We start from the raw sequence: 11,271 nt of genomic DNA, 5'->3' as shown, positions 1-11,271 counted from the left end.
TCTTGTGCCATGCTTGATTAGCTATGAGTTATAATGGCTTACCTTGCGTGCCAACATGCTATTAAAATGGTTCTGATGTGGTATGATAGGATGGTATCCTCCTCTGAATGATTTAAGTGACTTGACTTGGCGCATGTTCACGCATGTAGTTGAAACAAAATCAACATAGCCTTCACGATATTTATGTTCATGGTGGATTATATCCTACTCATGCTTGCATTCGGTGTTGATTAATTTTAATGCATGTTCATGACTGTTGTCGCTCTCTAGCAGGTCGCTTCCCAGTCTTTTGCTAGCCTTCACCTGTACTAAGCGGGAATACTGCTTGTGCATCCAATCCCTTAAACCCCAAAGTTATTCCACATGAGTCCACTATACCTACCTATATACGGTATCTACCTGCCGTTCCAAGTAAATTTATATGTGCCAAACTCTAAACCTTCAAATAAATATCATGTTTTGTATGCTCGAATAGCTCATGTATCAACTAGGGTTGTCCGTATCTGCCATGTTAGGCGGGTTATTCTCAAGAGGAGTGGACTCCGCTCCTCACTCACGAGAAAGTGGCTGGTCACCGGGATGCCCAGTCCCATGCTTTATGCAAACTAAATCAAAATAATTGCAAACAAAACTCCCCCTGGGACTCTAGTTAGTTGGAGGCACTCGTTGTTTCGAGCAAGCCATGGATTGAGGCTTGTTGGTGGAAGGGGGAGTATAAACTTTACCATTCTGTTTGGGAACCGCCTATAATGTGTGTAGCATGGAAGATATCGCCATCTCTTGGTTGTTATGTTGACAATAAAAGTATACCGCTCAAAATATTATTCATCTCTATTTCAAAACCGAGCTCTGGCACCTCTACAAATCCCTGCTTCCCTCTGCGGAGGGCCTATCTATTTACTTTTATGCTGAGTCATCATCCTCTTATTAAAAAGCACCAGTTGGAGAGCACTGCTGTCATTTGGATTCATTATTGTTAGTTTACATTGAGTATGACTTGACTCAATCTCTTTTACCATGAATTACAATGTCTAGTCAGTCCTTTGTCTTTAAAGGTGCTCTGCGTTTATGTTTTGCGGTCTCAGAAAGGGCTAGCGAGATACCATCTTGTTATATCCTATTATGATTGTTTTGAGAAAGTGTTGTCATCCGAGATTTATTATTATTGCTCGCTAGTTGATTATGCTATTGATATGAGTAAACTTGAGACCTAAGAGTTATTGTGAATGTGGTTAGTTATAATCTTTGCTGAAAACTTGAATGCTGGCTTTACATATTTACAACAACAAGAGCAAATAGAGTTTGTAAAAGTTTTTCTTTATCACTTTCAGTTTGTCAACTGAATTGCTTGAGGACAAGCAAAGGTTTAAGCTTGCGGGAGTTGATACGTCTCCGTCGTATCTACTTTTCAAAACACTTTTGCCCATGTTTTGGACTCTAACTTGCATGATTTGAATGGAACTAACCCGGACTGACGTTGTTTTCAGTAGAATTACCATGGTGTTATTTATGTGCGGAAACAAACGTTCTCGGAATGACCTGAAACTTCACGGAGCAACTTTTTGGAAAATATAAAAAATACCTGCAAAAGATGAAGGCCAGGGGGCCCACCACCTGTCCATGAGGGTGGGGGCGCGCCTGCCCCCCTAGGGCGCGCCCCCTACCTCGTGGACCCTTGGAGCTTCTCCTACTCCAACTCCAACTCTATATATTGTGTTTCGAGGAGAAAAAAATCAGAGAGAAGAAATCATCGCGTTTTACGATACGGAGCCGCCGCCAAGCCCTAAAACCTCTCAGGAGGGCTGATCTGGAGTCCGTTCGAGGCTCCGGAGAGGGGAATCCGTCGCCATCGTCATCATCAACCATCCTCCATCACCAATTTCATGATGCTCACCGCCGTGCGTGAGTAATTCCTACGTAGGCCTGCTGGACGGTGATGGGTTGGATGGGATCTATCATGTAATCGAGTTAGTTTTGTTAGGGTTTGATCCCTGGTATCCACTATGTTCCGAGATTGATGTTGCTATGACTTTGCTATGCTTAATGCTTGTCACTAGGGCCCGAGTGCCATGATTTCAGATCTGAACCTATTATGTTTTCATCAATTTATGAGTGTTCTTGATCCTATCTTGCAAGTCTATAGTCACCTATTATGTGTTATGATCCGTTAACCCCGAAGTGACAATAATCGGGATACTTACCGGTGATGACCGTAGTTTGAGGAGTTCATGTATTCACTATGTGTTAATGCTTTGTTCCGGTACTCTATTAAAAGGAGGCCTTAATATCCCTTAGTTTCCGTAAGGACCCCGCTGCCACGGGAGGGTAGGACAAAAGATGTCATGCAAGTTCTTTTCCATAAGCACGTATGACTATATTTGGAATACATGCCTACATTATATCAATGAACTGGAGCTAGTTCTGTGTCACCCTAGGTTATGTCTGTTACATGATGAACCGCATCCGGCATAATTCTCCATCACCGATCCATTGCCTACGAGCTTTCCATATATTGTTCTTCGCTTATTTACTTTCCCGTTGCTATTGCTATCATCACTACAAAATACCAAAAACATTACTTTTGCTATCATTACCTTTTTGCTACTGTTACCACTACTATCATATTACTTTGCTACTAAATACTTTGCTGCAGATATTAAGTTTCTAGGTGTGGTTGAATTGACAACTCATCTGCTAATACTTGAGAGTATTCTTTGGCTCCCCTTGTGTCGAATCAATAAATTTGGGTTGAATACTTTACCCTCGAAAACTGTTGCGATCCCCTATACTTGTGGGTTATCATGAGTCCATAGGAAAGCCAATACTATTGAGAAGGCATGAGGTGTTGCTCAAGGGCTTGCTTGCTCAAAGTGCTTAGTGATATGCTCCAAAGCACTCAACCACTTTCTCATATCCACATATGTCCCAAACCAAAAGTCAAACTCGGCCCCACCGAAACTTTCTATCCGGCGCCATCGAGTTCTCTTGACATAGCCACTGCCAGAAACCCTAATCAATTCGGTCTCACCGATGGGATCTCGGTCTCACCGAGATGGGCTTGCAAACTCTTTGTTGCCTATTGCAATAATTTCGGTCCCACCGAAACATGCAATCGGTCCCACCGAGTTCGCTTGGCCAACTCTCTATTTTGCTTATTACCCAAATCGGTCCCACCGAGTTTGTGTAATCGGTCAAACCAAGATGAGGCTTTACCCTAACCCTAGCACGTCGGTCCAACCGAGTCGATTATATCGGTCCCATCGAAATGCCTAACGGTCACATTATGAACTAAATCGGTCTGACCGAGTTTCATGATTCGGTCCCACCGAGTTTGGTGATTTGTGTGTAAGGGTTAGATTTTGTGTGGAGGCTATTTATACCCCTCCACCCACTCTTCATTCATAGAGAGAGCCATCAGAACATGCCTACACTTCCAACATACATTTTCTGAGAGAGAACCACCTACACTTGTGTTGAGGTCAAGATATTCCACTCCAACCACATAAATCTTGATCTCTAGCCTTCCCCAAGTTGCTTTCCACTCAAATCTTCTTTCTACCAAATCCAAATCCTGTGAGAGAGAGAGAGTTGAGTGTTGGGGAGACTATCATTTGAAGCACAAGAGCAAGGAGTTCATCATCAAAACACCATCTATTACCTCTTGGAGAGTGGTGTCTCCTAGATTGGTTAGGTGTCACTTGGGAGCCTCCGTCAAGATTGTGGAGTTGAACCAAGGAGTTTGTAAGGGCAAGGAGATCGCCTACTTCGTGAAGATCTACCCGAGTGAGGCAAGTCCTTTGTGGGCGACGGCCATGGTGGAATAGACAAGGTTGCTTCTTCGTGGACCCTTCGTGGGTGGAGCCCTCCGTGGACTCGCGCAACCTTTACCGTTCGTGGGTTGAAGTCTCCATCAATGTGGATGTACGAGAGCACCACTTATCGGAACCACGCCAAAAATCTCCGTGTCTCCATTTGCGTTTGCACACTCCAATCCCATCCCTTTACATTCTTGCAACTTGCATGCTTTACTTTCCACTGCTCATATACTCTTGTCATGCTTGCTTGATATGTATTGTGAATGTTTAAACTTGTGCCAAAACTCCACTTCAACTTAAAGAAGTTAAAAACTGCAAATTTTCTTGATTAAAGTCTACTCAACCCCCTCTAGGCACCTCTTCTCGATCCTTTCAAACCCCGAGCTATTTTATTCTTGCCTTTACGGCGAGGTGGGGCGGTCTAGTGTTCGGCTTGAGTTGCCGCTTTATCCAGGCCAAGTTGTGGTCGACCTGCCACATTGTGCGATGATGGTACGGGAACCAGCGCCTTGTCATTGCACCGAGGTGGCAATCTACGCTTCGGGTAGCTCTTGGCTGGGCCACTAAGGCCATATTCTTTGGCAGCCAGGACTTCGGTCCATCTATCATTTAGCAGATCTTGATCCGCTTGAAGCTGCAGCTATTTCTTTCCCAGGCTCTTTGCAGTGGCTATTAGCCGGCGTTTGAAGCGCTCCTGCTCGAGAGGTTCCTCAGGCACGATGAAATCCTCGTTGCCGAGGCTCTCCTCTTCCTCGGAGAGCGGAAGATAATTACCGTCCTCCGAGTCTCCGTGTATGACCTGTTCATCGGTGCTAACTTGCACATTATCCCGTCCCCCCTATTCGGAGGTTATCTTGATGGGGTCTTCATTATTTTCGGCACAGTCCGGAGTATTATTTTTTCCAGTGCCCTTACTGCAGTCTTTGGAACAACGTGACTTAGAGCGGCGCCGAGGAAGTTGGCGCTTGGACTATCTCTCAGGAGGTTTATCCTCAACTGGGTCCTCTTTGACAGCGTTGTTAGTTTTTTCAGGCGTGTCCGCCATGTATACGTCGTGGAAATAAGTGATCGTTCGTTGTCCATTGAGTGGCGGGTTTTGGCCTTGCTCCTTGTCGGCATCGTCGTCCGTACTGGCGATGTCTTCGGAGCCATAGTCAAGCATGTCGGTTGAATTCTCGACAGTGGCTATGAAGTGGCGGCGGGTGGGAAGTGAAATTCCCCATCATCAGCCTCTAATTCGAACCATACATAGTTCGTCTGGGAGTCCCTCGCCAAGGACAAGTTCTTTAATGAGTTCAGCACATCGCCCAGGGGCGAGTGCTGGAAGATGTCTGTGGCGCTGAACTCAAAGATTGATAAGCAATCAACTTCGGTATCCGCGGACTCACATGGTTCGGAACTTATGGCCGGAGACGAGTCTGGAGTTCGGTGACAAAGACGTCGTGAGAGGTTAAGTCTATGTGCGGCTCCAATGCCGTGGAGTCTGTGGACTCCGTGGTGGGGTTGATCCTCCCGTCCTCGGATGGCTCAGTCTGCTCCGGCGCTAAGGCCAGAGCGGTTACAGGGGCGATCTCCTAGGTGCGGTCTGATGACAGATTTAGGTCATGATCATCGGGGTGACCGGGGGTGGCAGCCGCGGTCTCGAATCCGGTGAAGATCAAGCCTCCGCGGATGTTCGCAACGTAGTTCAAGCTCCCAAATCTAACCTGATGGCCAGGGGCGTAGCTATCGATCTGCTCCAGGTGGCCACACGATTTGGCCCGTAGTGCAAAGCCGCCGAACACGAAGATCTGTCCGGGGAGGAAAGTTTCTCCTTGGACAGCGTCACTATCGATGATTGAAGGGGCCATCGAACCTTTCGTCTACGGCACAGTGGAACTCTCAATGAAAGCACCAATGTCGGTGTCAAAACCGGCGGATCTCGGGTAGGGGGTCCCGAACTATGCGTCTAAGGTCGATGGTAATAGGAGACAAGGGACACGATGTTTACCCAGGTTCGGGCCCTCTCTATGGAGGTAATACCCTACGTCCTGCTTGATTGATATTGATGAATACGAGTATTACAAGAGTTGATCAACCTTGAGATCATAATGGCTAAACCCTAGAGGTCTAGCTTGTATGGCTATGACGATGAATATCCCTCCGTACTAAGTCCTCTGGTTTATATAACACATGGAGGATCTAGGGTTACACAAGGTCGGTTACAAAGAAAGGAATCTACATATTCGGTCGCCAAGCTTGCCTTCCATGTCAAGGAGAGTCCCATTCGGACACGGGTGCAGTCTTCGGTCTTCGTGTTCTTCACAGCCCAACAGTCCGGCCCATGGTTAACAGGCCGGACGCCCGAGGCCCTTAGTCCAGGACTCCCTCAACCTTATCCCAGAGCGCGGAGATCTACGCCTCCCCGTTAGAGAGTGACTTGGACTCGCCGGCACGGGACGCCAAGGTCGCCGAAAGCTTTGAATCCTTGATGGAGAGGCGAGCAGGGGAACCTGGGGAGTACTCGCCAGAGTGAGGACCAGGGATGCACGATGGACGGAAACTTGGTAGAGATCTGCTTGGAGCCTATGAGGTGAGCATGAAGGAGACGACAACGCTGGCCTTGGCCTGCAGCGCCTGGAGCGCACGCGGATGTTGGGGGTCAATTGGGAGGCGTGTTGGCACTTGGGAGAGGGATACGGTTTGGGTCGGAAGTCTTTTGTGGGTTAGATTTTTTAGATCTTTGTACATACGAAAACCGGGCATGAGACGTGGCCCAAACCATACATGAAACATATCCGTGTATGTGTGCACACACTAAGGCTGACGGACATAAACAACGGAAGAATAATAAAATTAACGAATCATAAATATGTTTTAAATCACAGCCATGATTATTAAGATTAAAATTAGAGAATACGATAGATGTGTTTTTGTTGGCTTTTGTTTTTGGTTTTCTTCTCGTATTGCGAGAGGAGATGTAGAGGTTTTCCCAATCTATTACGTAGATCTACTTTTAAATCTTAGCCATCAATTTTTATGATTAACATGAAATTAACGGATATAAAAGGATGATGTATGGAGAACTATGAAAGCTTCCGTCCTTTATTGTTAGGTAAAGATAGGAGTTCTCTCCCAAAAAAGATGTGCTCTAGCATGAGATTGATACTTCACAACATGCCATAGCCTCTAGAATCGTTGGATTAACATTATCTTCAATGACAACATTATCTGGATGTACTTTTTATTATTTTTAGTGTTCGTTGTCCTGTCATATTTGAAGATGAATAGATTGAAAGTTTTCTCAAAAAAACTGCCAAAGGTTGAAGAGCCTTTTCGAAGGAACAAAAGGCTAAATAGACAATGTATTTGCCCATGCCATCCTTAGAGCATTACTAGTAGAGCCTTCAAACCCTCAAACCCCTAAAAATAACCGCTTTTTTACAGTTTTCGCCGAAAAAACGCCGTAGACTAGAACCTCTAAACCCTCAAAAACCCGTAAAAAAAATTTAGAGGCCCAACCCTCAAACCACTTTGCAATCTGTAGAAGTAGGGGTTGAGGGGAAAATCTCCCCCCAACCCGCACTCCTCCTCGTCGCTCGCTCCTCGCTCGCTCGGGAGCCAACCGCTCCTCCTCCCGGCCTCCTCCTCCTGCCGCCTCCCGCCGCCTCCTGCCGCGCCGGCCATGGAAGGCCCCGCCGCCCCCACGCCCCTGCCCGCCGCGGCCGCCGCTCCCGCCCCGCCCGCCTCGCCCGCCCCCGCCCAACCGACCGTGGCCGACGTGGTGGCGGCGACCCACGTCGGGGCCAAGCGGCGGCGGGCGGGCCTCGCACCACCTCCTGCCGCCCCGACCACCGTCACCGCCCCGCCCGCCTCGCCCGCACCGGCGCCCTCCCTCGCCGCCTCCCCGCCGCCCGCCCCGGCTACCAAGAAGAGTCGGCCGAAGGCGGCCTCTCATGGGCCGCGAGGGGCGGCCTCCAAGGTCGTCGGCTCGTCCCCGGCCGTGACCAAGCCACGGAAGAAGCCCGCGGAGCGGAAGAAGCCCGCGGCGTGGAAGAAGCCCGCGGCGGCCGCCGTCGCCGAACCTCCTCCCACCGCGCACGAGGTGTTCGAGGAAATGGCAAACCCATCCTCGTTCATGGACCTCCTCCAAAACGCGGAGGTGGACCTCGGAGCTCCGCCTCTAGACCCCTTTAGGGTTGGTGATGACTTGGAGGAGAAGGAGGAAGATGAGGAGGATGTAGAGGATGACGAGGAGGAGGTGGCCGAGATAGGGGAGGAGGCATTCACTGCCGCTTCCCGCCCACACGCGTGGTCGACAAACTACACCGAGGCGGAAGATGTCCTCTTGGTTCGTGCTTGGGCAGCTGTGGGAATGGATGCAACCACCGGCACCGATCAAACCGGTAAATGGTATTGGCAAAGGATCGAGGATGCCTATTGTAAGATCAAGCCCAAGAATAGTGGGTTCATCCATCGCTCTTTCCGGTCGCTTCAAGGCCGGTGGGAGTTGATCAAGCCCGCTTGTTCTCGTTGGAGTGCGGCCATGGACCAAGTGATAGATGCACCACCTAGTGGAACCGTGGAGAGTGACTATGTGAGTACATATTTCTTCACTATTTTGATTATGTGTGTGCACTATGCTATTGGTGGGTTCTTATGTGATTTATGTGTGGTTGATAGGAGACAATTACCGGCATGAGGTACAAGGAGATGGCCGCTTCCAAGGGCAAGGCATTCCCATTTAAGCATGTTTGGTCAATTCTTCAAACCTTTGACAAGTGGAAGTTGAGGGATCAAGAGACCACACCCAAGAAGTCGGCAATGCTAAGGATGGATGATAGTGAAGATGAGGAGGAGAGGAACTTGGGCAAGCCCGAGGGAACCAAGAAGGGCAAGCTAAGGGTGAAGATGGAAGAAGAGGCGTCAAGCCTAAGGGAGAAGATGGACCACATGATGAAGGCAAGAGAGGAATTGACAACGAAGACATTGGAGACGAAGCTTCTTATCACCGAGAAGAAGAAAGAGGTCAAGCTTGCACAAGTTGAAGCAAAGCATGAAGAAGCAAAGCGCAAGGCCGAGTTGGAGGAGAGGATGATCAAGCTCAAAGAGGCAAAGGTATGGAAAGAAATCATGGTGGAAGAGAAAGAGCACATGATGATGTCCAAGAAGGACATGGATGAAGACCAATTGCAATGGTGGAAGGACTACAAGGAGGACATCGTGGAGAGGAAGAAGATGTTCCGTGTTGCGTCCTCTACTTTTCGAGGTGACACTCCGATGAGTAGTAGTGGTGATGGCGTTGTGTACGACTCCACCGGTGCCGATGGAGATGCTTGATGGAGCTTGCTTGTGGTCTAGGAGATGGCGCCGAGGTGCAACTTTTGGATGATGGTGCCGATGAGAGGAGGAAGATGATGATTTTGTGATGTAAACTATTAAACCATGCATCAATGATTGTCATTTGGTAGTTTGTTTGGAAGTTGATTGTGTTCTTGTTGTCATAAATTGTGAGATGTCAAATGATAGATTTAAAGGTTGGGGTCGAGGAAAAGACTAGAACCCTCAAATCCAATCCTTAAAGCAGTTTACGGGTTGGGTTTGAGGGTTCTAGTATTTGCCCTTGTTTTTCAACCCTTAAAAGTGTCAAAAAGTGGCACAACTCAACCCTTAAAAGTGCTTTTAAGATTTGAGGGTTTGAGGATTCTACTAGTAATGCTCTTACATACTAATAGTGACACTTCTCCCCACAAAAAAAAACACTGCTCCCCAACGCCAGTAGCTCTACGGCAGACAACAACAAGTCAGGCATTATCTTCTACACAATTAAACTGCTAAAACATTTTACATTTGGAAACATAGGTAGTGCTCTTTTTTCGGAGAAGAAAAGATCGGCTGAACTGAACTGAAAACTAGTCATAGTTGTCTGCCCCGGTTTTATCTTTTTTACGGCTTTCATTTCAACATATTAAAAATATATTATTATCAAAGGTTTTTAAATAGATTAAATAAATATTTAGTATTTAAAAACTTTACAATATTTTTAAAAAGCTCACAAACTTTTAAAAAACTATGAATTTTGAAAATATTTGTGGATAAAGAAATATTCATAGACTTCTAAAATATTAACAAATTAGAGGAAATATTCATACATTCCAAAAAATCACAGTATTTTAATAAATTGTATACTTTAAAAATCATTAGCTTAAAAAATTTGATGGATTAAAATCATGAACTTTAAAATTATCATTTATTAAATGAAAGTTCATAAATTTTAAAATGATCACCGGTTTTAAAAATGTTTATGATTTTTTTGGAAAACTTTATAGTTTCAAAAAATGCTTAGAAATTTTGATAACAAATGTTTTTTTTAGAAAATTTGCGTTTTAAGGAAAATGTACATGTATTCAAGGAAGTTAGAAATGGAGACAAAAAGAATGAGAACCCATAAATAAGAAAAAGGAAAGATAATGAAAAAAGAAAATAGACAAATGGCGAGAACTGGTAGACAAAAAGTAGAAAGAGAAAACCCCGGTAAAGCCAGTGAAAGGAAAGAAAACTAGTAGTCATTGCGTCGGGGTGGGCATACCGCGACAATTTTCCATGAAATTCCAGTGCTTATGAGTGCTCCTTTCTCTTTCCAATGTGTTGCTTGTTTGCTTTTTGGTATGCGGCTCCTGGATTGAACTGATCATTCGATCAGCCCTGCAACACACGTTAAAAACTTCTATTGTGTCCTGAAGAACTCCAATGAGTTTATCAATCTCACTAACTAGTTGTAATAAGAAGTGACTGTATCATATGATTGATAGTGTTTTAGTATTTTAGAATAAATAATTGCAAACGAAATAAAATTGCATGTAAAAGTAAAGTGGCAGTTGTTATTATGAGGATAATCGAAACGGAGTTCATAGACTCACTTGTAAAACATCTCCAAGTGTCGGGGTTCTGAAACGACACCTATGGAATCCCTTGACGGAATCCCTTCTACAGTTGTGGGGCGTGGGGCTGCGCAAAGAGCGGGTCTAGAAGATCAACCCGGTGGGATTTTTTACCCAGGTTCGGACCGCAAGAGATGCGTAAAACTCTAGTCTTGCTTTGTGTGTATTTGGTGTTCTTGAGTTCTTGAACTAGCTGCAGTGCATGCCCAGTCCAAAAAGTCTGAATCCTTCCTTAGTACACCTCGAGCCTCCTTTTATATGTCAAAGGGGTTGCCACAGTGGCACACAGGAAGTGGAAAGTATGTACAGTGTACAAGTTTATCTCCTGACATCCTAGGACAAACGCATTTAATGCGCCGCCTATGTGTCATCTTGCTTTATCGGGGACGGTAAATGAGGCTCGTCCCGTCCATCGCCGCCTCGCCTTGCTTCGACGCGCGTCCACGGTGACGAGGCATGCAGCACCACGCAGGCTGGTAGGCAGCTGAGCTGGTGCAGTGGCAGGGTCTTCACGAAGATCTGCATGCCATCACGCA

At 46.3% G+C, this 11,271-nt stretch overlaps 1 protein-coding gene across 1 annotated transcript; it reads left to right on the top strand.

Moving 5' to 3' along the window:
- The first annotated feature begins 7,911 nt into the window (after positions 1-7,911).
- On the top strand, positions 7,912-9,134 carry LOC147985717 (uncharacterized). The gene is made up of 2 exons (XM_087539923.1): positions 7,912-8,391; positions 8,478-9,134. Exons 1-2 carry the CDS (start codon positions 7,912-7,914, stop codon positions 9,132-9,134), a joined length of 1,137 nt encoding a protein of 378 aa, XP_087396049.1.
- The last annotated feature ends 2,137 nt before the right edge of the window (positions 9,135-11,271 follow it).

This window comes from Triticum urartu, chromosome 2A (assembly GCF_056163025.1).
Source record: "Triticum urartu cultivar PI428250 chromosome 2A, HENAU_Tu73, whole genome shotgun sequence".
In the NCBI taxonomy this organism is placed as follows: Eukaryota; Viridiplantae; Streptophyta; class Magnoliopsida; order Poales; family Poaceae; genus Triticum; species Triticum urartu.
The sequence above is the reverse complement of the archived record's forward strand: the minus strand, read 5'-3'. Positions and strand labels throughout refer to the sequence as shown.